At 41.3% G+C, this 25176-nt stretch overlaps 1 protein-coding gene across 1 annotated transcript; it reads right to left on the reverse strand.

The window, feature by feature from the left end:
• Positions 1 to 5060: 5060 nt before the first annotated feature.
• LOC129633210 (granzyme A) lies at positions 5061 to 15677 on the reverse strand. Its single transcript, XM_055555048.1, has 5 exons — positions 15617 to 15677; positions 13355 to 13502; positions 10285 to 10426; positions 6706 to 6978; positions 5061 to 5276 (listed from the first exon to the last, which is right to left on the reverse strand). The coding sequence occupies exons 1-5, from the start codon at positions 15675 to 15677 to the stop codon at positions 5124 to 5126; spliced, it is 777 nt and encodes a 258-aa protein (XP_055411023.1). The 3' UTR covers positions 5061 to 5123.
• Between the last annotated feature and the right edge of the window lie 9499 nt (positions 15678 to 25176).

Raw genomic sequence — 25176 nt, forward strand, 5'->3', positions numbered from 1 at the left:
AGTCTCTGAAGGAACAGTATTCGGTATGCTTTCTATTAGAAATGTCATTAGCTCTTTTTCTGAGCTGAGGATGTGGTCTTTATTATACTACATAAATAGTAATGTGTTTGATCAGGGTGTTGGCTGTTAACCAGCCATCCCCAACACCCTGAGGCTTTCAAACTCAGAGCTTGCTTTTTCAGAAATCACATGACCTTAGAAAGAAACCCCACTGAGACCCCTGTGTTTCCTTTTCTCAGCTATCACTGGTGCATCAAAGGTGAATCATTTTCAGTAAAATAGGGGGATACCCTGCTTCTGGTTTTGGTGAATATTTTAATGCAGACTAAAAAAGTCAACTTTTAATTGACTATAGCTACTGAAAATTTCCTAAAGGAAACATTGATAATTCTGTTTCTTTTAATGTGAATATGCTTACCCTCCCTCGACACACGGTAATGTTTAAAAAGATATTTATTTATTTTGTTTTTGACTGTGCTAGGGCTTTCTTGCTGCGTGTGGGCTTTCTCTAGTTGCAGTGAGTAGGGGCTACTCTGTAGTGCAGGAGCTTCTCTTTGCAGTGGCTTCTCTTGTGGAGCACAGGCCCTAGAGTGAAGGCACAGTAGCAATGGAGCACAGGCTTAGTCATCCTGTAGCATGTGGGATCTTCCCAGACCAGAGAGGAGCCCGTGCCCCCTGCATTGGCAGGTGGGGCTCTTAAGCACTGGACCACCCATGGAAATACCTCATGATGATTTTTAACAGCTTTTGAGATATAATTTACATACTATCAAGTTTACTCATTTGAAGTGTATCATTCACTGGCTTTCAAGCTATTTTGAGTTGTGCAACCATCACCATAATCTGATTCTAGAATGCTTATCATTCCCCAGGAAAGTCTCATAGCCATTAGCAGTCACTCTGAATTACCCTCCTTCCCCTGACTCCCCTGCCCTAGACAACCTCTAATCTAATTTCTGGCTTCTTAGACTTGCCTATTTTGGACTTTTCATATAAATGGAAATGCACAATATGTGGTCTTCTGTGATTGACTTCTTTCACTTAGCATGGTGTTTTTTATTCCTTTGTATTGTCAAATAATGTTCCATCACATGGAAATATATTTTATTTGCCAATTCAGCAGCTGATATACTTTTTGTTGTTTCTACTTTTTACCTATTATGAATAATGCTGCTGTGAGCATTTATGTACAAGTTTTTGTGAGGACATGTTTTCATTTTGGGGGTGGGGCATAAACCTAAGAGTGGGATGACTATGTCATATTTTAGCTGTGTTTAGCATCTTGAAGAACTTCTATTTTTTAAAGTGGCTGAATCATTTTATATTGCATTAACAATGTATGAAGATTCCAGGTTTCTAAACTATTGTCAATATTTGCTATTAGTATTATTTTTTACAATTGCTCTTCTAGTGAGTGTGAAGAAGTTTCTAATTGTGGTCTTGATTTGCATTTCTGTAATGACTAATGACTACTGTTGAGTTTCTTTTCATGTACCAGCCGGGGAGTGGCATAAGTATAAATTTTAAAAAAATTGTAAATTAAGGCTACCTATTTATACTCTTGGAAAAATGTTTAATTTATTCCAGTTATGAGTGAGCCTTTGCAATATTGTAAGCCAGTAGTTCTCAAAGTGTGGTTGGTGGACCCCTGGGTGTTCTTGAAACTTTTTCAGGGGTCTGTGAGATTAAAGTAATTTTCATAATAATGCTAAGATGTTCTTGTTTCTATACCTGTGTGTTAACATTTTCACTAATGTCATAAAGGCAATGATGGGGAAAACTGCTGGTGTCTTAGCACAAATCAATGCAGTAGCATCAGACTGTACCAATAGTCACTCTATTCATTGTCAGACACTCTCAGAAGAAAAGTGTCAGTTTCAATGAAGAATGTCTTTGATGAGACAGCAGAAACAGCAAAATTTAAAAAAAATTTAAAAAAAATTGACACATCTTTACCCTGTAGTAAATGTCTTCTTAATATTCTCTGTGATGTGGGAAGTATGCAATGTATGTATGAAGCATGTTGGTTGCACATTAAAGTCCTATGGTTGTTTTGATGAAAAACACTAGTGTAATTGTTTGAGTTGCTAATTGGTCTATCTCTTTCATGGAGTACTATTTTTATTTGAAAGAATGCTGATTCATTTTTGCTATGCAGTAGTGGCAACAGAGGATGAGATGGTTGGATGGCATCACTGACTCAATGGACGTGAGTGTGAGCAAACTCTGGGAGATAGTGAAGGACAGGGAAGCCTGGTGTGCTGCAGTCCACGGGGTCGCAGAGTCAGACATGACTGAGCGACTAAACAACAAGAAGCTAATACAACATTGTAAACCAACTATACTGCAGTAAAATTAAGAAAAAAAGAATGCTGACAGACAAAATATGATTATTCAGCCTTCGATATTTAATGACAATTTCTCAAATATGAATGAAGTGAAACTGTCACTTTAGAGAAAACAACTGACAATGTTTGTTGCTAACGATAAAATTAGAATTTTAGAAACACTTGTATCTGCTCTCACAAGCTTGACATCTTCCCAACACTTAAGGACTTGCCCAATCAGATGGTAGTGATATTAACAAATGTATTTTTAAAATATTGTGCAATGAATGTGTCAGAACTTGGAAAATCTACATAACTCAATGAATTAATATTTTCCAAAAGAGCAATGCATGCTATTATATGCATTTACATTTGAATTTGCTGTCCTCTTTTCATGGTCATAGAGAAGTGAATCAGCTATTGAGGACAAGGCCTGGAATCATATTAATTAATGCACTACATAAATATTAATTGAACACCTCTGAGGTGCCAGACACAGTGCTAAATGCTGGAGATAAGACATAAAGGTGAATAAATATTTAATCTTTGCCTTATGGAGCATAGAGTCTACTAAGAAAGAAATTTATAAACATATGAAATTATTTTAAATTGTTGTGTTCGTGACGGACAGGGAGGCCTGGTGTGCTGCGGTTCATGAGGTCGCAAAGAGTCAGACACGACTGAGGAACTAAACTGAACTGAAAGGAGCAAAACTGGGTTCTGAAGTGGAGAATCCTAAGAGAGGGTCTAACTCTGAGAGGATGAGCCGCCAACATTAAAGCCAACCTGAGAAAACCCAGTGGGGAGTGGGTGTGAGTTTAAGTGCCTGTGGGGGTGGGGACATTTGTGAGAGTGTATGTGAGGGCACAGATCCTGGTGTGTGTGTGTGTGTGACTGAGGAAAGAATCTTGGCATAGCCAGAGTGAAGTGAATACACAGACGCCAGCTTGTGCAGGGCCTTGTACACTGTGGTAAGTTCATTGTTCTTAATGTTTGTGCAAAGGCCTCCGTTAGAGGATATTTTATTTACACATTTTTGGATCTGGGTGATTATCGGCCACTCTGCTCATGACAAATTGAGGACCCTGGGGGCCAGAGAGCTTGAATGATTTCTTCAGAGTCCTGCGGTGAGTTAGAGGCAGAGTGGAGTTAGGGCCTCTGGCCCAGGTTCGTTGCTGTGGTTACTCCACAAATCAGCGCTGCAGATGAATTGCTTCTATAGTTGGGTTTCTGCTAAGGACAGTACAGTTCACTTTTGTACAAGTTGTCTCAGTGTTACCAGTAGGGAGGTTGCTTAGGACCAAGTGTCTTATAGGTATTTGGAATTTTCTCATTGGATACACAGAAATGTCTGTTTCTTTCTTTATTTGGCTATGCCGAGTCTTAGTTGCAGCATGTGAGATCTTGTTCCCTGACAAGGAATCAAACCTGGGCTCCCTGCATTGGGAGCTTGAATTCTTTGCCACTGAGCCACCAGTGAAGTCCCTCTACAGATTTTAAGTTTATAGTTGTGAAAATGGAGGCACAGACTCTGCTCAAGGTCTTACACTGTCTAGTGATGGAGCCGGTGTCCGACCTGTAGACCAGTGATCTTCCCACCAGATTGCTATGATGTCTGTGGCATTCTAGTCGGGAATCCAACATTTGTATTGGTCTGTCTAAACAGAGTGCAAATCTCAGGAGGTAGACTCTGAGAGATAATTGGGATGGCTTCTAGGAGTGTGAAATACTGTTTATCTTTCCCCCATCACTTCTCAACACAGTAGATAGCCTTACTCTGTTACGTGTTTTTTAGAACCCAAAGCAGATGTCCTCATTCTTATGGATTTCTCCTTGCTTCCTACTAGACTTCAAACATTTTGAAAGCAGTGGTCACGTCTTAATATTTATAAATCTGGACAGAATGCCTGGCACATGGTGGGCCCTCAGGAAATGTTTGAGGAATTAAATTGGATAAGTCAGCCAGAATTATTATAGAATGAGCATTTATAAGTTAGCTCTTTGGAGAAACAGTGCAACAAAAAGATGTGATTATAAATGGTAGGTAATAAAAAAGCCATCTTTATTTATTATATAGCACAGTCTATCAAGAATAACATAGAACTAAGCTTAGTGCTTGCATATATAAATTGTCTAGCTAAAGCAAAATACATACCAAAGTACTGGCTGGACTGCAGCCTACTCATCTATGTAATTTTAGTCTACTTGTAATTAATAAATGATGCAGTTTCCCTGAATTATCTCTAACCTCAAATTCTAAATTTTCCCACTATCTAAAACACACACTGAGTCTTTCCCACTGTATTCATAATTAAAATTTTGGTAAGAAGTTGAGCAATGCAGAAGCATATAGTAAGAAGCAAATAATCCCTCCTTATCTCTGTCTTTACTCTCACACTGAATACAATATCAGGCTCTGAATTTCTAAGAACAGAAACATTTTGGATCTTCATTTGGAAGAAAGGAGAATATTCTAAATTTCTCGAGATTGACTTCCTTTTAAGAATGAACTCAAAAGTGACAGTCCAAATTCTGAATAAAACAAAAAGTCACGGAATTGGAGAACTTTTTCTCAGGGGACGTCTCTCACCATGGATAGAGAACATGTGATGACTCAGTCTTTGCTGATCAGGGAAGAGTGACAGCAGGAGGTCATTTCTTTCATTGCTGAATTTATTTTAGACAGGCGGCATTTTGTATGTGAAGTTCAGAGGGCTGCAAGATGCTTCTTCGGATAGGTCAAGTTTAAAACCCTTTCACTTGGTTACTTCGATTTTCTACTTTGAAGTAGAAATGTTATATGGCTCCTGCAATGGTTTTCTTTATCCAGTTGAGGTGTTTTTTGGTAAGGAGGATGTAGATGCCAGGCTTCTGGGGGTTACCACACTTGCCAAAGGAAGTGACACCTCTGAAAACATTATCACATATCAGAGGACTTCCAGAATCCCCCTGAAACAGAAAGTTACATGATTTAGACAGGAATGCTTTCCAAGGATATTTAATCACCCTTTTAGTCAATTCATTTATTCACTCATTCACTCACACATTTTCTCTCTTTCCTTAAAGGCTAATTTATATCTCTCTTATTAATTGTCTGCCCTCAGCATCAATTACACAGATCTGTTAATATTTTCCAATCATTTCCCTTTTTGCAAAAGACAATTCTGGAGATGTGCAAAATTTATTTTCATCGGTAAAACAAAGACAGAGTAGCAAAGGAAGCCTTTAACAGTGAAAATAACTGTCTCCCTCAGTCGCCCTATATCCCCTTTTCTTGGTCAGTAGATGTTAGGGGAAGAGAATGGATGTTGGGACTGCCTGAGGCATGAGATGGGATTTGAATTATATCCTGTTTTAAAGAAGGACACAGGGTAAGCCATCTCAGACCAAGGAGTACTTGTGAGAGTTCAAACAAATTTTAGGGCTCTTTTCCAGGGTTCATCAGGTCTCATTTCATATTCTCTCTGACCCTGCAAACCACTTCCGGAACATGAGTTCTGAATAAGGCCGAACCCTACTTAAGCCCATTTTTGGCACATGGAGAGGCAGAACAACGCAAGAGTTGGGAGTCAGGTGGCCTGGGTTCAAGTCCAGGTCCACCCTACTAACTGCCGTTATCTAACTTGGGAAGTTAAGTAACTTTCTATGTCTTAATTTCCCCACCTGTAAAATTTGTTGTTTAGTCGCTAAGTTGTGTCTGACATTTTTTCGATCCCATAGACTGTAGCTTGTCAGGCTCCTCTGTCCATGGGATTTCCCAGGCAAAGATAGTGGAATGAGTTGCCTTGCCCTCCTCCAGGGAATCTTCCTGACCCAAGGCAGGAGGATTCTTTACCACTTTGCCACCAGGGAAGCCCCATCTATATAATAGGATTGATAATAATAGTGTCTATCCCATGGGGTTATTTGGGGATCAACTGGCATAGAGTATACAACTTAGTATAGTTCTTGGCATCTGATAAATGCCAGCTGTCATGATCAGCGGGACAGAATCCATGTGCTGTGCTACGCTCAGTTGCTTAATTGTGTCTAACTCTTTGCAACCCCATGGACTGTAGCCTGCCAGGCTCCTCTGTCCATGGGGATTCTCCAGGCAAGAATACTGGAGTGGGTTGTCATGCCCTCCCTCAGGGGATCTTCCTAATCTAGGGATCAAACCCAGGTCTCCTGCATTGCAGGCGGATTCTTTACCATCTGAGCCAGCAGGGAAGCTCACAGCACCATAAGTGGTGGTTAAATACGATCCTGATCATTGGTAATGAGAGGAGTTTCCCTGGATGGTAGGTTTCACTAACAACAGTCCACCTTGTTCTTCGTAGGCATGCTATTTAACCTGATTTCCCATTGCCCAAAATGGTTAAAATTTTAATCTACTTACTTCACATGAATCATCTTCACCTTTTCTACCACCAGCACAGATCATACTGAGATCAATAACTGGATTAAAATTATAGTGCTGGGCATCATTGCATATTTTCCTATCTATCACTGTAACGTTGGCTTCTCTCAAGGCATTAGACATTTGACATGCGTCTTTTTTGGTGCTTCCCCATCCTGCCACATGACACTTGGTGTGGGGTTTGACATCATCTTCTGTTCTTGGTAGCTGAAGTATTCCTACAGCTTTGGTCATAATTGCTTTACCTTCCAGCTAGAAAAGAGACAGAAGATGCAGTTTAAGGCAAGGACAACAATAACCAAGCCCAGAAAACAGCTCTCACTTAAATAGATAACTTGCTTCTTTAGCATGTTCTTATGAAGAATATAAATCAAAACATGTTCCAACCGAATTGACCATCAGTTATTGGTTTTTTAAAGTCACAGCACACCTTTTCAGGCATGTTTTGCTAGGATAGTCTAGTAAACTTCAGTTGACCCATCAATGATGAAATTTTATTGGTGGTGGCTGACAGTTCTGTGGCCGAAAAGCTGTGTTGGAGAGCTCAATCATTATTTTATTCAGATGATCTTAAGTTTGTGAACTGACTGATATTAAGACCAATGAAAGGAAACCAGAGCTCCAGGTGCAGTGGGGCAGGGTGGGAAAGGGGTCAGTGTCATTTTCCACTTCAGTGGAAACGTGACTTCCCCTCTTCTGAGCAAGCACAAACCACTTGCACTGCCTTCGAGGGTCACGCACACTTTGCCCTTTTCTTTCATTCGCCAAGCCCTCTTCTCGCCTCACTACCTTGCTTTCTCTCTTTTTCTTCTGAAAATTCAAGGTCAGGGGAGTCGGGAGAGTGATAGAAGTTGAGAAGAGAGTAGAGGAAGATATTTCTAGTTCTTTTCTTCTTGCCTCAAGTGGTAGGGAGTCCTAGTATTGCAGACCTTCTAAAAACGCAGGAGCACAGCAGCAGAGGCCACTGCCACACTCCTATCATTGCATTGCTTTCAGGCCCCACTTCCTGACATTAGACAGTCCCCACTTCCTCAGTGCCCCTCTGAGTCGATGATGTGCCCCCCCGCCCCATTAGAATTTAGAAAAAGAAATGGCCACCGCTTAAACTCTTTCCATAGAACTTCAAATGCCCATGTGCAACACCTGTCTTTCTGTCCTGCTCACACTCTCACAAGTCTTCATGCTTGTTATCTGGTTGGATTGACAAGGAGGCAGCAGAACCCCCAGAAAGGACTTCAGGTCTGAATGAATGGATCAGAATTGGAGTCAGGATGCATATACTTGTAGACAGCACTCCTGGGGTCAGGCACACAGACCAGCAACGGGCACATCAGTAGGTTTTCACACTGGAAGGTTAACCATGGAGAGGTCCTGACACCCTCTTTAAGATTTCTCCAGCAACCTCACCTTTTTGGCCACAGTGTCAGAGGCGAGAGGGGGTTTCCTGACTCTTCTTCGCACCCTTTACTCACCGCACACTTTTGTAAAGATATTTAAGTCCTAAAGGAGACTTGACCACTGCTACCACTTTCTTGAAACCTGAGTTCAGAATCTTTTCCCTTGATGGGTTTGCCACTGTCTGGCTTAATTCCATGCCTTATCCAAAATTATTTAGAAATGCTTATGGAAGGTCTACCGTGTACTAGGCACTATACTCCCTGGTATAGGGGAGACATAAAAAGATAAAAATATCTGTTCTTTGAGGTTGACATCGCACTGAGGGAGACAAACAATCTAAAGTATTTAATATATCAGAAATGCCCTGCGGTGGAGAAAAAGGCAGGAGGGCAGCAGGCCAGGTAGCGCCCTCTACTGGGCAGGGGAGGGAGTTACGTTGCCCAGTGCAGGAAACAGGATGGGAGCAAATTAGAGTATCAGGGAGGAGAGGAGACCTGAGAGAGGGGTAGGGCCCAGAGTCTCAAGGCAGAAAGTGTGAGGGTCACTGATAAGTACGGGGGGCAGGGAGTGTGGGGAGTTTGCCATAAGCATACAAAGCTCTAGGTCCTCTCTTTACTCCTGATATGGGAATGTGTGGATTCCTTGAGCTTCCTCTTAAGTCTTGCTGGGGAAATTTCTCCTCAACCCCCTTTGGAAGAGTGTAAATTGCACACTCTGCCCAATTCTGCCTCTTCTATCATACTTTCTGCATAGCAGTCAGGTAATCCTCCTAAAAACAAGTCTGATCATGTCACTGCCCTGCTTAAATTACTTTCCCATTTCCTTCCCCATAAAGTTCAAACTTCTTCCCATGGTTTACAATGTCTGGGTTCCCTCTTTCTTAAATTTCATGATAACTTCCCTTTCTTCCCTCTTCCTCCAAATGCATTTTCCATTAAAGACTCCTCTTATACTTCCTGCCTGGAAGGCCCTTTCCTCTTTTTTGCCTCCTGACTCCTGTACCTTCTTTAAGAAAGCTTCCCTGACTGCCTGGACATGGCCCGTGTTCCCTCAGAGCCCCCTTCTTACTCATCCTCTATCACTGATGAGTCACATACAGCCAGATCAGAACTGTTGATGTATTTGTCTGTCTCTCTCACTAGAAACTGTGAACACTTTGAGAACAGCATCTGTTTATCTTATGAAGAGAGAAAATCTTACTGGCACTTACAGCTGGGCCACAACTTTTCCTACTGATCATGAACACTTTTATAGACCACCAATATCAGATAGGACTTCCCTGGTGGCTCAGACAGTAAAGAATCTGCCTGCAATGCAAGAGACCTGGATTTGATCCCTGGGTTGGGAAGATCCCTTGAAGAAGGGAATGGGAATCCAGGATTCTTGTCTGGAGAATTCCGTGGACAGAGAAGCCTGGTGGGCTACACTACACGGGGTCACAAGAATCACAAGAATTGAACACGGCTGAGCAACTAATACTTTTGCTTTTAATATCAGACAAGGTGAGCCTAAAGAAAGGAGCAAGACTCCAGGCCACTTTGCGGTCATGTTTGAGTACAGGCAAAAGTAAGGTCATTGTGCCTACCACAAAAATGACCAAATGCCCCCTATTGGCTAAAATGAGTGGCCGCTGCTTCTTATCAATCACAGATTTAGCCTCCTAGGTAAGTAAGATTCACTGAGATGCTCCATCATAGAATTACCCCACTTCCTGACAATAGTCAGTTCAGAGCAAACTCCTACTTCCTAGAATACTCCTTCTCATCTGACATGAGCCCAAATCCTGGGATAAGTCCCATCTAACACTCTTACAAGCCACTCCATGATTCCTAATGGTGTACAGTCGCCCTTGCTGAGCAAGAGTCAACAAGTGCAACTTGGTTTGACTGTAATTGAGTTGCTGGTGGCATTATCACTTTGGATTGACAGGTCTTACCACAGTAGGACTTTTGTCAATATTTGTTAAATTGAACTGACTTCCAAGAAGGTGAACATTTGTGTAATTATGTTGGGTCCCCGCTGTGCTTCTTACCCCTACATCCTGGCATTAGCCAGTCTTGGCTCTGTGGCCGGTGTGTAAAACTGGTTTCAGGTTAAACTGGCCAAATTTCAAAATTTCGCAATTTCAAAATTGTTATTGAAAAAAAAAACCATGTTTACCTGAAGTAGTTGAAGATCCCCTTCAAATGTCTGTGGATCAAAGCATGGGTAGGGAATTGCCTTTTTAATGGAAAATACTTGGTCAAGTTTCTCTTTATGCGATGTAGAGTGGGCCCCAAGAATAACTTGAGGATTGCCCTTCCTGGAAAAAACAAGGATGATATAATTTATGTGACAGAACAGATGAAATTAAGTATGAATTTAATTTATTAAATCCGATCAGTTCTTTTAGATGGTTTTCTATATATAAATAAGCACAGCAAGTTAGGGGGCATTTATGAGGCTTTTTTCTTTAGGTGTTTTACCTAAAACTCCTATGACATGTGTTATCTTAGATGCTTCAACTTCAGGTCTTTTCAGGGAAGAAGCAACAGGAGGGGAATCCCAGGCTTTTTGGCAGGAGCAGGAGCATTGGGTTGGCAACGCCTGGAAGAGGTGTGCTTGGGTGCTGACCACATGGGCCGCTGTGGAAAGAAGAGCTGCCAGTTTCTCCATCTGCCTTGGATTTGTGGAATCAACACCTAATGGAAGAAACTCAACCCAAGAACTAGAGAGTAAACCAAAGAATGAGAGCAGAAGTAGCAGGTTTATTTCTTTGTGGGAGATAGTGTAACTTGCTTGTCCTCAAAGATGACAAAGATGGAAAAGAGCCCAGAACTGAATATGTAGAACTGAAGAAATGAATCTTGACATAATAGTGAAATTTTAAAGCTGAATCTAGGGGACTTCCCTGGTTGTCCAGTGGCTAAGAATCTGTCTTGCAGAACAGGAGATGCAGGTTCGATCCCTAGTTGGGAAACTAAGATCCCACATGCCTCGGAGCAACTAAGCCTGTGCCCTGCAACTACTGAGCCCATATGCCACAACTAGAGAGTCTGCGTGCCACAGTGAAAGACACTCTTTAATGCAGCAAAGATGCCATGCAGCCAAATAAAGAGCTAAAGCAAAAAACAAAACTTCAAGCTGGTTTTAGAAAAGGCAGAGGAGCCAGAGATCAAATTGCCAACATCCACTGCATCATCGAAAAAGCAAGAGAGCTCCAGAAAAACATCTATTTCTGCTTTACTGACTATGCCAAAGCCTTTGACTGTGTGGATCACAATAAACTGTGGAAGATTCTGAAAGAGATGGGAATACCAGATCACCTGACCTGCCTCTTGAGGAACCTGTATGAAGGTCAGGAAGCAACAGTTAGAACTGGACATGGAACAACAGACTGGTTCCAAATAGGAAAAGGAGGCTGTATATTATCACCCTGCTTATTTAACTTCTATGCAGAGTTCATCATGAGAAACGCTGGGCTGGAAGAAGCACAAGCTGGAATCAAGATTACTGGGAGAAATATCAATAACCTCAGATATGCAGATGACACCACCCTTATGGCAGAACATGAAGAGGAACTAAAAAGCCTCTTGATGAAAGTGAAAGTGGAGAGTGAAAAAGTTGGCTTAAAGCTCAACATTCAGAAAAGTAAGATCACGGCATTTGGTCCCATCACTTCATGGGAAATAGATGGGGAAACAGTGGAAACAGTGTCAGACTTTATTTTTTGGGGCTCCAAAATCACTGCAGATGGTGATTGCAGCCATGAAATTAAAAGACACTTACTCCTTGGAAGGAAAGTTATGACCAACCTAGATAGAATATTCAAAAGCAGAGACATTACTTTGCCAACAAAGGTTTTTCCTGTGGTCATGTATGGATGTGAGAGTTGGACTGTGAAGAAAGCTGAGCACCGAAGAATTGATGCTTTTGAACTGTGGTGTTGGAGAAGACTCTTGAGAGTCCCTTGGACTGCAAGGAGATCCAACCAGTCCATCCTAAAGGAGATCAGCCTTGGGATTTCTTTGGAGGGAATGATGCTGAAGCTGAAACTCCAGTACTTTGGCCACCTGATGCGAAGAGTTGACTCATTAGAAAAGACTGATGCTGGGAAGGATTGGGGGCAGGAGGAGAAGGGGACGACAGAGGATGAGATGGCTGGATGGCATCACCGACTCGATGGACGTGAGTTTGGGTGAACTCCAGGAGTTGGTGATGGACAGGGAGGCCTGGTGTGCTGCAGTTCATGGGGTCACAAAGAGTCAGACACGACTGAGTGACTGAACTGAACTGAACTGAATCTAAACACACACACAGAAGGAAATAAACTGCTAGCCCCCAAGTCTAGTTTGTGAACCTAATGATAGCTAATCTGGGAGGGACGGACACAAGCTTTTCCTGATTTGCGGGACAGACTTTGCACTGAGTGGGCCCATTAATCAAGCCAATGGTGATCTTTACAGTGTACACTGTGCTGAAGTTCCCTTGATAAATTCTCGTTTAACAAATAGAGTGCAGATCTCCTTGGATCTTCTTTGTGGGGGGCTAGTTTTTAAGTCTTTTCTTTTATTCATGCAATTTATGCTAAAGTGAGCAGGGAAATAGTAGGTGCCAGTTACCAACAACACGTACTGATGAAGAAAGCAGCAGCATATCCAGGTGATAAACATTATTCTGACGTTCAAATCACAATTAGGGAAAAATTAGTTTGAACCATAGGAAATGACTGTTTTGGAAAGTGAAGCAGTTAAATATCAGTAATATATGGTTCAATCTGATATTGAGCAACATGGGATAAGACTAACTAGGTCACAGTAAGTAAGTCACTTGTAATCATAGAGAACACTTAACTTGCTCGACTATGTAAAATACATTTGTGAAAAAAGCCTGAAATAAAATATAGCAAAATAGTAACAGTGATTATGTGAAGTTGTTAAGATTAGGAGTGCTGTTTTCCACCATTTTGATTTTCAAAATGTTAATAATATTGCTATTTATAGTTAAAAAAATACTATGAGAAAATAGTCATACACTTCAATTTTATTCTACAGGATCTGGCCTTTGCTTATAGAGATAAACATAATAATAGCACATAACACTGAATGTACTTGCACACTTTCTTCTCCATCCCTACCTAGTTTGGGTTTTGGACTTCAGAGTCATCTGACAGCCTCTGCCCCCGAGCTGCACCACCCCCCCCGCCCTGCCCCCGACTGTCTGGGAGTGAGAAGAGCTCAGAATTACTTACAGGTCACAGTGAGCGGCTGTCAACACCCAGTTTTCTTTGATCAAAGCCCCTGCACAGAGTTTCAGCCCTTTGATTAGAGCCATGTAGCGTCTTGCGTGAGGGGCCACTTCATTTCCTCCTATAATTCCCTCGCAGGATACTGGAAAAACTGTAAGAGTGATCCAAAGTGAAAACCTGTCTTACCGAGTTATGTGTCCCCCTGAGAAAGTTCTGATAATAATGAAAAGATCCAGAACGAGTGCTTAGACATGCACTTTGTGTCCAGGGAGAGAAGATCAAAGTGGTCCACGTGGTTCGGAGTTTTTACAATTTTCCATGATAGCTTCGGATAATAGTATCTTGAATTTAAATACTACTTCTCTTCCTCAAGAATTCAGATCACCTTTAACCTAGTATCCATCTCCTTCCTATCCCTGGGAGGCAGAAACTGTCAGGCAATAGAATCTCTTTTATTAACGCTCAAAAAGCAGAAAGATTAAAGACTTATCCAATATCATACAGTAAGAGCAGATGGGGGAGAAACCTGATTCTCCTTTTTCTGCCATTTCTCAGCGGTTCACTTCCTACTACAGGTTTCGTTGTCTCAGTTCGGGGTTGGACACTCTGTTATTGACCTTAAAAATCTCAGTGTTCCATGATGAGATTATTGTTGGGAATGATGGTTTGGTAAATTGTATTAAATTTGAAGAAAGAAGAACAACTATAGTAGCAATAATAGTGAAAGCATCTGTGATTTACCAGGCACTGGTAAGTTTCAGACTCTGGTTCTGATGTTTGCTGCAATGCAAGGTGGGTGTTATTATTCCCATGCAGAGATAAGGAACGTAAAGTTTAGACAGAGCAATTACCTTGCCCAAGTTCACACAACTAATAAATAGTAAAGCAGTCTTCTATTCCAGTTCCTCATCATGAAAAAAAATATACTCTATCCATTGTGAAGAGCTGTTTGTCTGAAGTACCTTTGTTATTTTTGAAATGTAGAGCCATTTGAGAATGTGAATAAAGTACAGACACACATATGCATGAAAATATTTGCATACAGTTTTGGGAGAGTCATGGGCTTCCCTGGTAGCTCAGAGGTTAAAGCCTCTGCCTGCAATGTGGGAGACCTGGGTTCGATCCCTGGGTCGGAAAGATCCCCTGGAGAAGGAAATGGCACCCCACTCCAATATTCTTGCCTGGGGAATCCCATGGATGGAGGAGCCTGGTAGGCTACAGTCCATGAGGTCGCAAAGAGTTGGACACAACTGAGCAACTTCACTTCACTTTCTTTCTTTCACTTTGGGAGAGTCACAGACTTCTTAGTGCCCATTCATGCCCTTGAAGGAGCTCATGGATCCCACATTAAGAATCCCAGCTCTGAAGGTATCACTGAGCTATAAGGTATCATAATGTGTGGTTAAGAACATGAACTCTGGGTTCAAATCCCAGACCTACTACTTACTAGCTGATGACTTTAGTAAATTGTCTTAACCTCTTTGTGCCTTAGTTTCCTTGTATGTAAATTGGGCTGATAACAATAATACATAAGAAGAGTGTATGTCAAACACTTAGAATATACTTAACTGTAAGTTTTATTAAATGTTGACACACATATATATATAGTTCACTGGATTATTTTACATTGATTTATTGCTTTACCATTCCCACTACTGGAAATAAACATAATTCATTCTGAAAACCAAAATTTTAAGATTTATCTGAGAGTTATGAGTTGTGTTAGTTGCTCTGTTGTGTCTGACTCTTCGCAACCCCATGGATTGTAGTTCACCAGGCTCCTCTGTCCATGGAATTCTCCAGGCAAGAATATTGGAGTGGGTTGCCATTTCCTTCTCCAGGGATCTTCCCAACCCAGGGATCGAACCCAGTCTCCTGCACTGCAGGTGGATTCTTTACTGTCTGAGCCACCAGACAGAGGGTAACTAAGCTCTCCAGTTGATAAATAATCTATCCATTCCAAGTTTAATGGCTTTGTTGGCTTTTCACTAGCCAGTTTTGCTCTATGGATCTGGCCTGAATTGTGAGACCCTCCAGATATAGTTATGCTTTTATATTTTTGCTGTAAACACAATAGGTTATGTTTTCATTTTAAAAAGCAATATGCCATTTCAATAGCAAAGACTAAAAGTAACATGAAATAGTATTAGAAATTAAGTTATGATTTCTTTTTTACTTTTACACAATATTGAACAAAAAGTAAACCAATATAAATTTCCATTTTCTTATAAGTAAAACTGAAAAGCATATGAAAATATGTCTTACCTCCAGGAATTAGAAGGAGACAAATGGCAGGAGGAAAAGAGAAAGGAAAAGGAATATTCATGGCTCCTGTTATTCACATATGGGGAGTATTTAGTTTCAGGTACTGATAGTAATATATAATGAAACACAAAGGATGTGGGTTTTTTCTTTTTTTCTTTCTCTGCTTTGTGGCTAAAGACTTTGGTGTTTTATAACTGGAAAACATAACTTTATTTTAGAGATGGTGTGGTTACTTACTTGTTCCACATTTCTTTCAGGGTTAGACCTTTCCTACCTTAAAGGGTAAATGTGAATCCATGAGACTGTGATACACAAATTGAGAACATTAAACAGAAAATTGCTATTTTGGGGCAACTTTTTCACTTTCAAATATAAGTTTATTTTAAAAAGCTGAGAATTCAAGTCTATATCAGCAATTGTTTTGAAATAGCATCTTTAAACTTACTCTGGTGGGTAAGTTGATCCTTTTGTTGTTGAGATTGCTGGGTAATCATTGAGGGGAAACTGAGTTATATTCTTAATGCACACTGTTCAGCTATAAAAGCACTAAGTGAAGATACAGATGAATATTTGTACATGTAGAAAGGAGAAAGAGATTTTGAGATATGACATCAAAGGCAGAAACTGTAAAAGTTTGATTTATGATATAAAAGTTGAACCTTCTGTGCCTTGACACATCAAGCATAAAGCCAAATTACAAACATTTCAACCTATGTGACACAAATGCCTATTTTTATAAAGCACTAAGAAAAGATGAATACCTGGAAAGGAAAATGGTCAGAGAATTTGAACAAGTAGTTTACAAAAGAAGAAATAAAAATGGCTGCTATATTCCTAATCTATGGAGGAATCAATAAACACATATCATAAGTAATCAATAATAAGAATGAATTTAAAATATTTAGGTACAAATTTTGCCTGTCAATTACTAAAAATTAGAAAGCAAAAATACTCTCTGGTTTTGGAAATTCTCTTTGTTGATGGCATTTAAAACCACTACTATCTTCCTGGAATGCAATACATATAAAGGCATTACTAAATTTTGCATGATCTTTGACCCAACAAGTCATACTTTAAAAAATTGTGGAGATGTATTAGTTTCTCATTGTTGCTGTAACAAATTACCACAAACCTAGTGACTTAAAACAATAGACATTTATTATTTTATAGTTCTGTAGGTCATAAGTCTGATGTGGCTCTCCCTGGGCTAAGGTGTCAACAGGACTGCGTTCTTTTTTGGACGCTCTAAGAAAATCCATTTCTCTGCCTTCTTCAGTTTCAAGAGGTTGCTTGCATTCCTTGGCTTGTGGCCCGCTTCCAGCTTCAAAGCCATCAGTGGTTGGTGGAGTCTTTCTCACATTGCATCACTCTGACACTGAGTCTTCTTCTGCCTCTGCTTCCACTTTTAAGGACCCCTGTGATTACCCTCGGCTTCCCAAGTGGCTTAGTGGTAAAGAATCTGCCTGCAATGCAGGAGATGTGGGTTTGATTTCCTGGGTAAGGAAGATCCCCTGGAGAAGGAAATGGCAACCTGTTCCAGTATTCTTGCCTGGGAAATCCATGGACAGAGGAGCCTAGTGGGCTACAGTCCATGGGGTCACAAAGGATCAGACACAACTTAGCGACTGAGCCAGCAAGCACGTGATTACATTGGGCCCACTCAGATAATCTCCCTATTTTAAGGTGGATTGATTAGCAATGTTAATTTTATCGAAAACCTCAATTCCCCTTTGCTTTGTAAACTCACATTCCCAGGCTTTAGGGATTAGCATGTGAGCATCCTTGAGTAGGTGGGGAGCATTATTTGACATATATTGTATGTTGGCTCTAATTAGAGTATGTAGGCTCTAATTTGGAGAAGGCAATGGCACCCCACTCCAGTACTCTTGCCTGGAAAATCCCATGGACAGAGGAGTGTAGTAGGCTGCAGTCCATGGGGTCGCTAAGAGTCGGACACAACTGAGCGACTTCACTTTTCACTTTTATGCATTGGAGAAGGAAATGGCAACCCACTCCAGTGTTCTTGCCTGGAGAATCCCAGGGATGGGGGAGCCTGGTGGGCTGCCGTCTATGGGGTCGCACAGAGTTGGACACGACTGAAGCGACTTAGCAGCAGGCTCTAATTAGAGTATGTTGGCTCTAATTAATCTGTACAACCATTCTGTGCAAAAATTAAATATTAATAACATGGAAAGTGATCACAAAAATATTGCCATATTAGACAATTCTTGTGTGTCTCCACAGATCCCCTTGACCTCATGTAATCCATGAACCTTGGCCACTTATTCTTCTCAGCTTACTCTGTGGAGACCAATTCTGCATGGCCTTGTACCACATCAGGCACCACCTGAAAACACCTTGCTTCATGCCTGCATGACACAGCTTTTGCCTCCTACCACTGGAATCCACTGCTGCTGCTGAGATCTAGGGCACGATGCAGAAGTGCAGGAGATTTCAAGTCTTTTAAGGAAATCTATTTATTAGTACGAGATGGAATCTAATGGATAAGTATTCTCTGAAGCACTAATTCTTATGGTTCTTGGAAGAGAGTCTGAGCAATCAGTTGTGCTTGATACCAAGTTTCCAGTCCAGCCATTCACCCTTGTATTGATGCTTCTCCTCAACATTCCTTTCCTCTCTTTCCACACCACCTGCTACCCCCTTCTCAAGTATTCTCATCTCTAAGAAAGTGGTAGCACATAACTTCTGCCTCTGGAAACACAAGCTGACAGTTGGGAGTGGCGCTAGGAGTTGGGAGTGGCCTTACAAATTAGATCCACAAAGTAGGATTTAGAGTTGCCTGAGACTCACTGATCTGAAACACTGGGGACCCCACTGGTGGCGATAAGTGGGCGCCTTTGCTTCTCCTACCCTATGGCGTGGGATCTGGGTAGCCTGTCCTTTGCCTCCCAGTACGGGACACGTGTGGGAGTGGGATTTCCCTGAAGTGGGACAGGTGCAAGAGGGTAATTGTAACTTATTCGATCATTTGAACTTTGGACTTAGAGTGAACCTTGAGGGAACTCTTAGGGTGAGAAGAGTCTTTTATGAGGTTCCCACCAAATCTTTCTAGTTGTAATTCGGTCATTTAGATGTGGTCTAGGGTCAGAGGTTTCTGTGTGGTAGGTTTTCTAGGTAATCAAGCTACAGATTATTTTCCTCCCCCTGCTTCCCCAACCGTCAGCTTTGCGTGTCATGTCACCCTACTGGACCACTCACCACCTCACAGTTGCTGTATCTACTGTGACCACAGGGACAAGCCCCCTTCACTTTGTTTCTTTTTTAAAGTCACTTTATTTAGATACAGTTTATATATCATGCAATTCACCCACTTAAAATATTACAATTCAATGGTTTTTAATATACAACTATTAATTTTTAAAATTGTGGTTATATATATATATGTATATATATACACATATATATAAAACCAATATATATACACCATAGAATTAGCCATTTTAACCATCTGAAATGACAATTCAGTGGCATTAATTATATTCACACTGTTGTGAACCTATTACCAGTATCTATTTCCAAACCTTTTTGGTCACCTTTAATAGAAACTGTAATCATTAAGTACTAACTCCCTATTTCTTCTCCTTCCAGCCTCCAGAAACTAATCTACTTTCTGTCTCTATTAAATTGCCTATCCTAGATATTTCATGTAAGGGGAATTATACAATATTTGTCCTTTTATTTGGCTTATTTCACTTAGCATGATGTCTTTAAGATTAGTTCAGTTGTAGTAAATATCAGAATTTCATTCTTTGTTATGGCTGAATACGTATATGCTACATATTGTTTATCCATTCACCTGTTGATGGTCAGGCTTCCTGGGTGGTGCAGTGGTAAAGCATCTGCTGCCAATGCAGGATCTGCAGGTTCAATCCCTGGGTCGGGACAATCTCCTGTAGTAGGAAATTTCAACCCACTCCAGTATTCTTTCTTGGAAAATTCCATGGGTAGAGAACCCTAGTGGACCACAGTCCACTTGATTCCAAAGAGTCAGACTCAACTGAAAGCGTGAGCCCATACACACTCACTGCTGATAAACGTTTGGGTTGTCTCCATCTTTTGGCTATTGTGCATACTGCTACAATGAACACTGATGTACAAGTATCTGTTTGAATCCTTGCATTTGGGTATATACCTAGGAGTGAAATTGCATAGTTGTATGGTAATCTGTGTTTAACTTTTTGAGAAAGTCCCTCATTTGGCAGTTTTCTTTCCTTTCTTTTTTCTATTCTAATTTATTTATTTGTTTGTTCATTTTTTACATTTGTTAAAAAAAGAAGTTCATTTTTTACATTTGTTAAACTGAAGTATAGTTGATTAAAATTTTTATTGGAGTGTAGTTGATTTACAGTGTGGTTAGTTTTAGGTGTACAGCAAAGTGAATCTGTTACACACCCACACTCTTTTTGATTCTTTTCCCATATAGGCCATTACAGAGTATTGAGTAGGGCTCCCTGTGCTAGACAGTAGGTCTTTATTAGTTATCTATTGTATATATATAGTAGTGTGTATAGATAAATCTCCCAGTTTATCTCTCCCTCCTTCACTGATCTGGATTACGTGGACATACAACTCTTATTCAATTTCTAGAACATGAAATATCCATTTAGTTATTCATGCAATTTAAGATACCTATAAAGTACCTGCCATGAGCTAGATCTGGGAATTACTGCCTGAATGGATCTTATGGCCTAAAGAAAGACTTAGAAACACTGATGTTCAGTGCTGTGGTCAGTGAGGACAGCAGGGTTTGGAAACAAGAGAGCCCTGCCTTTAAATCCCAGTTCTGCCATTTAACATCTACATCCTTTCTGAGCTCAGAGGTCCCTAGCTCATTGAACTGTTGGAAGGACTGCTGTGAAGTAACGGTTCTGGCTGAGATACTTAGTCTGGGGTGATCCCAGGTATTTCCCCCAAAGTTTCCCAGGTGATTATAAAGCGGCAGTCAGGACAGAAAAGTGCTGCGGTGAAGTGTTACCTGGCACATAGAGGGCACTCAGCAATGTTGCTGGACCTCCTGGGCTAACCTGGAATCATCTCCAGATCACACTCCTGGCCAGATGCCGCCTGGAGACTGGTTTCTTCTTTATTGAGACTGGCGTGGGGAATGGATGGAGTCAGGAGGAGGAGGGTCTGCTGCCAGTGAGTCAGAGATTGGCTGGGCTGAAGCTGCCTGAGACCTGTTTCCCAGGAACAAAGAGGGTTAGGACTTTATAACGCTCCTCCCTGGCCTCTCTAATCACTTGGAGACCAGGGATTTAGCTCAAGGCAACACACTTCATAGGTTTACTTTTCACCAGAGCACGTGTAGTGCCTTCCTATCCTTCTCTGAGATTTAATTCAGTCTTTCAGCTGCCCTAAAACAACCAGGTGCCTATTTTATTTTTTGTGAAAATGCATACTTTAGATGACATATAAGATGGTATAAATTTACCTTTCAAAGGTTTTTGAATTGGCAATATTTGATAATTAACTGGTGATGGGGACTGGGTGATAGATATATAGAGATTCATATATTATTCTTTATACTTTTGAACATTAAAAAAACAGAGACTTTGATGGTTTTCCTCTGCTTTCTGTATTATTTGAACCTTTGACAGAAGAGTGACCTTTTAGTATATTCTTGCCATTCATAAGGAGATGTATTGTTGAACTTTGCCAGTTTACCAAATATCCTGTATCACTAAGCAGAAAAGTTTGGCTAGTTACAATGAGCTATAACGTAAAAAAAACTTTAAACTCCATTTGACATGCTAAGTCCCTTCAGTCGTGTCGGACTCTTTGCAACCCCATAGACTGTAGCCCGCCAGACTCCTCTGTACATGGAATTCTCCAGGCAAGAATACAGGAGTCCATAGCCATTCCCTTCTTCAGGGGATCTTCCCCACTCAGGCATCAAACCCTGTGTCTCTTGCATCTCCCACAATGGCAGTTGGGTTCTTTACCGCTGGCACCACCTGGGAAACAAATGCTTATCTTGTTTTTATTTGCACTTAGATTTTTTTTTTTTAATTGATAGTCTGTGAGATGGCTGATTTTTTATTTTTGGTCTGGGTGAATTTGAAGAGATGTATACTATATTGACTTTTTATAGCTTCATTGAAAGCAATATAGACACAATTTTTATGACCATGAATTGAACCACTTGAAAGCACAGATGTTGGGCAGGGAGTTGTAGCTCCATGTTTGAGTTAGACATATCCCATCTTATTAAAGTAAGAATGTTTGAAGAATGAAACCATATTGATGCTTGGGAGAATAGAACTAATTATTGGGTATTGGTTATTGTTTCTGTTTTGGCCACCAGGCTACTTTATTAGATCAGATTCAGTTACCTCTGAAGAAGGTGTTTGAGGGTAAATGGAGACTGAGACCTCTTTATCTTCTTAATTGACATTTGGAAAGGGATGGGGTAGGGTCACACAGTGCCCTAGGCAGTGGGATGGGGGTGAGATGTAGGGGGATGGTGGTGTGGAGTGAAAGTTATATGTGTGTGCCATAAGTTGACTAATTATGAAAACAAAGGGCTGCATTAGGATGTCTTTTGTTAAAATGAAAAATCTCAACCAAGCTGAGAAAAGAGTGAATGAGGTAATTCTACCAGGATGTTAAACAGGAACATCTCCAGAGTGGCACCATTTGCTGTTATTGTTGTGAAAGAGAAATTGTGTATTCTCAATTTATGCATGAGGAAATTGAAACCTGGCTGGGTAAATAACTTGCCCAAAGGTGCATCACTAATAGTTGACAAGCCAGAATTTGAGCCCAAGACTGCCTGACCCCAGAACTGACCATTGCCCTCAAAGTCTGTGAGTCACTGGATCAGAGACTTGATAGAACATGTCCCCATCTAAGGACATGTTCCTAAACCATGCCTTCTGTCCATCTATGATCCCCTTTGTAAACAATATTACTGTTTTTGAAACCTCTAATGAAAGGGGCTTTTGGCCCCTGTGCCAGCCTGTGTCCTCCTGGAGACCACTCAGGTATGAGCTAAATTTCTGCCCATGTATGTGTAGGACTGGTCCAGCTGACCTGGAGCGCGGTGACTCCCCTAAGTCTTTGTCTGACAAACACGGGTTAAGAGAGGCTCCAGGCTCTGCTGATCCACCCCAGGCTTGGCTCTGACTCCTAAAGGGTTTAGTCACAGACTCTCCAGGCCAGATGCTTTTCCCAGGAGAGCCAGCTTCATCTCTAAGTTGCTGGCACCGTTTTTAAAGAGTAAGATGGAACAGCAGTTATCATATAGCTGAATTACAAGAAAGAACTAATTATCCTTAACTAATATATAAGCAGAAGTCTGCCACTGTGATTATTTCCTGCAGCTTTCTCAACTACCCTCTTTATACACTGATGCTTAGGGAGGTTAAATGACAGAGCTCATTGACTGCGCTCCTGGAATGCAGATCCAGGCCGACACCAGAGCCCATTCTCTTAATCACTGTGCGGTGTGCCGTATATACGACAGTGATACCTGAGTGATGGTGATGTTTGCCCAATGTCTAAACAACCGTGATATCTAAAACTAGCTCCCTAAAATGAGGGAGCTGGTCAATCCAGCTCAGTCTGAGTGTACAAAGGCTGGAGAACTGCAGAAAATCTGGATCTTGTCTTTGTTTCTCTCAGTGCCCTGTGGATATTGCTACTATTCAGTCGCTAAGTTGTGTCTGACTCTTTCATAACCCCCATGGACTGCCAGGCTCCTCTGTCTGTGAAATTTCCCAGGCATGAATACTAGAATGGGTTGCCATTTCCTTCTCCAGGGGATCTTCCCAACCCAGGGATTGAACCTGTGTCTCCGGTGTTGGCAGGCAGATTCTTTACCACTGAGTCACCAGGAAGCCCTCTCTGTGGATTGTCCCCACTCTAATCCATTTATTTACTTTGTGGCTACATTTTCTGTCTCTGTAGTGGGAGGACAGTTAGACATGAAGTCCTGGGAATGACTCAGAGACTAGAGGAGAATTTGCAAAATTAATTTTCAGAATGTCATCTTGGACAAATACATACCAATTTACAATTTCCTTGTGACTGTTTTTCCATGAAGTGTGGGAATCTATGAGGAAGTGTGGAGAGGACCCTGGGCTCAGGGGATAGGGGAAAACCTCTGGTGGTGACTGGCTGGGCAGCTGCCTGGGGGGCCTTTAAGAAGCCCGACTTTCTGCTTCTTGGGGTGACTGCCCAATAGTCTGGCATATAGGGGAGTTTCCATAGAGTGACTCCATTCCTGGGCCTAGTTACAACTGACTGACAGTGCTCTGGCAAAGACCACGGCTGCTTTAATCGCCGAAGCTTCTGACATAATTGCAGCAGTCCGTGTTTCAGGGTAAGGGAGACACCTACTGTTCATTTGGAGGAAGATACGGAGAAGGCAATGGCACCCCACTCCAGTACTCTTGCCTGGAAAATCCCATGGACGGAAGAGCCTGGTGGGCTGCAGTCCATGGGGTCGCTAAGAGTCAGACACAACTGAGCAACTTCACTTTCACTTTTCACTTTGATGCACTGGAGAAGGAAATGGCAGCCCACTCCAGTGTTCTTGCCTGGAGAATCCCAGGGATGGGGGAGCCTGGTGGGCTGCCGTCTCTGGGGTTGCACAGAGTTGGACATGACTGAAGCGACTTAGCAGCAGCAGCAGCAGCTAACTTTTGTCCTTTAAATTCAGGGCTGTGTGTGTGCTTGTGTGTGTGTGTTGTGGTTGTTGTTGAGTGGCTAATTGTGTCTGACTCTTTGCAACCCCATGGATGGCAGCATGGCAGGCTCTTCTGTCCTTCACTCTCTCTCAGATTTTTCTCAAACTCATGTTCATTGAGTTGGTGGTGCCATCCAACCATCTCATCTTCTGTAGTCCCTTCTCCTCCTGCCTGCAATCTCTCCCAGCATCAGGGTTTTTTTTCCAGTGAGATGGCTCTTCACATCAGGTGGCCAAAGCATTGGAGTTTTAGTTTCAGCATCTATGTGTGTGTTAATGGGAGGGATTTGTAATCACAATGCTTGGTGGGAGTAGTGAGGTGAATGCAGGGTTATTCAGAGAGTTCTAGGATGCCAAAGCTGCAAGAGTTCTTGGAGACCATGTTACAGAGCCGGGTTGTCCAATATGGTAGCCAGTAACCACATACAGCTGTGCAAATTAAGTGGACTAAAATTTAAAATCGTTTCTTGGTTTCAGTAGCCACGTTTTAGCTGCTCACTATTCACATACTGTTGGTGGTTGCAATATTGGACATCACGGATGTAGAACATTTCCATCCTCTTAGAAAATTCTATTGGACAGTACTGTTCTAGAGTCTTTGGGACCAATCCCCTTGTTTTTGTTTTAATTTTTTTTTTTTGAGCAAGACATTAACTTTTATTGTTTCATCCACAAGGCTTGAGAGCATTTGTTATTGCAGCATGACTTAGCCTAAGCTGGCTAAAACAGTTGAAAATTTTAATAATGAAATAAAAATAGATGTATCTAAAAGTACATGCAAATTCCTTTTTCAAACACTTCAAAGCACAACTCAATGTCTTAATATATATAAAAAAATGTTTTCTAACAA

Source organism: Bubalus kerabau, chromosome 18, assembly GCF_029407905.1.
Source record: "Bubalus kerabau isolate K-KA32 ecotype Philippines breed swamp buffalo chromosome 18, PCC_UOA_SB_1v2, whole genome shotgun sequence".
NCBI classification, from domain to species: Eukaryota; Metazoa; Chordata; class Mammalia; order Artiodactyla; family Bovidae; genus Bubalus; species Bubalus kerabau.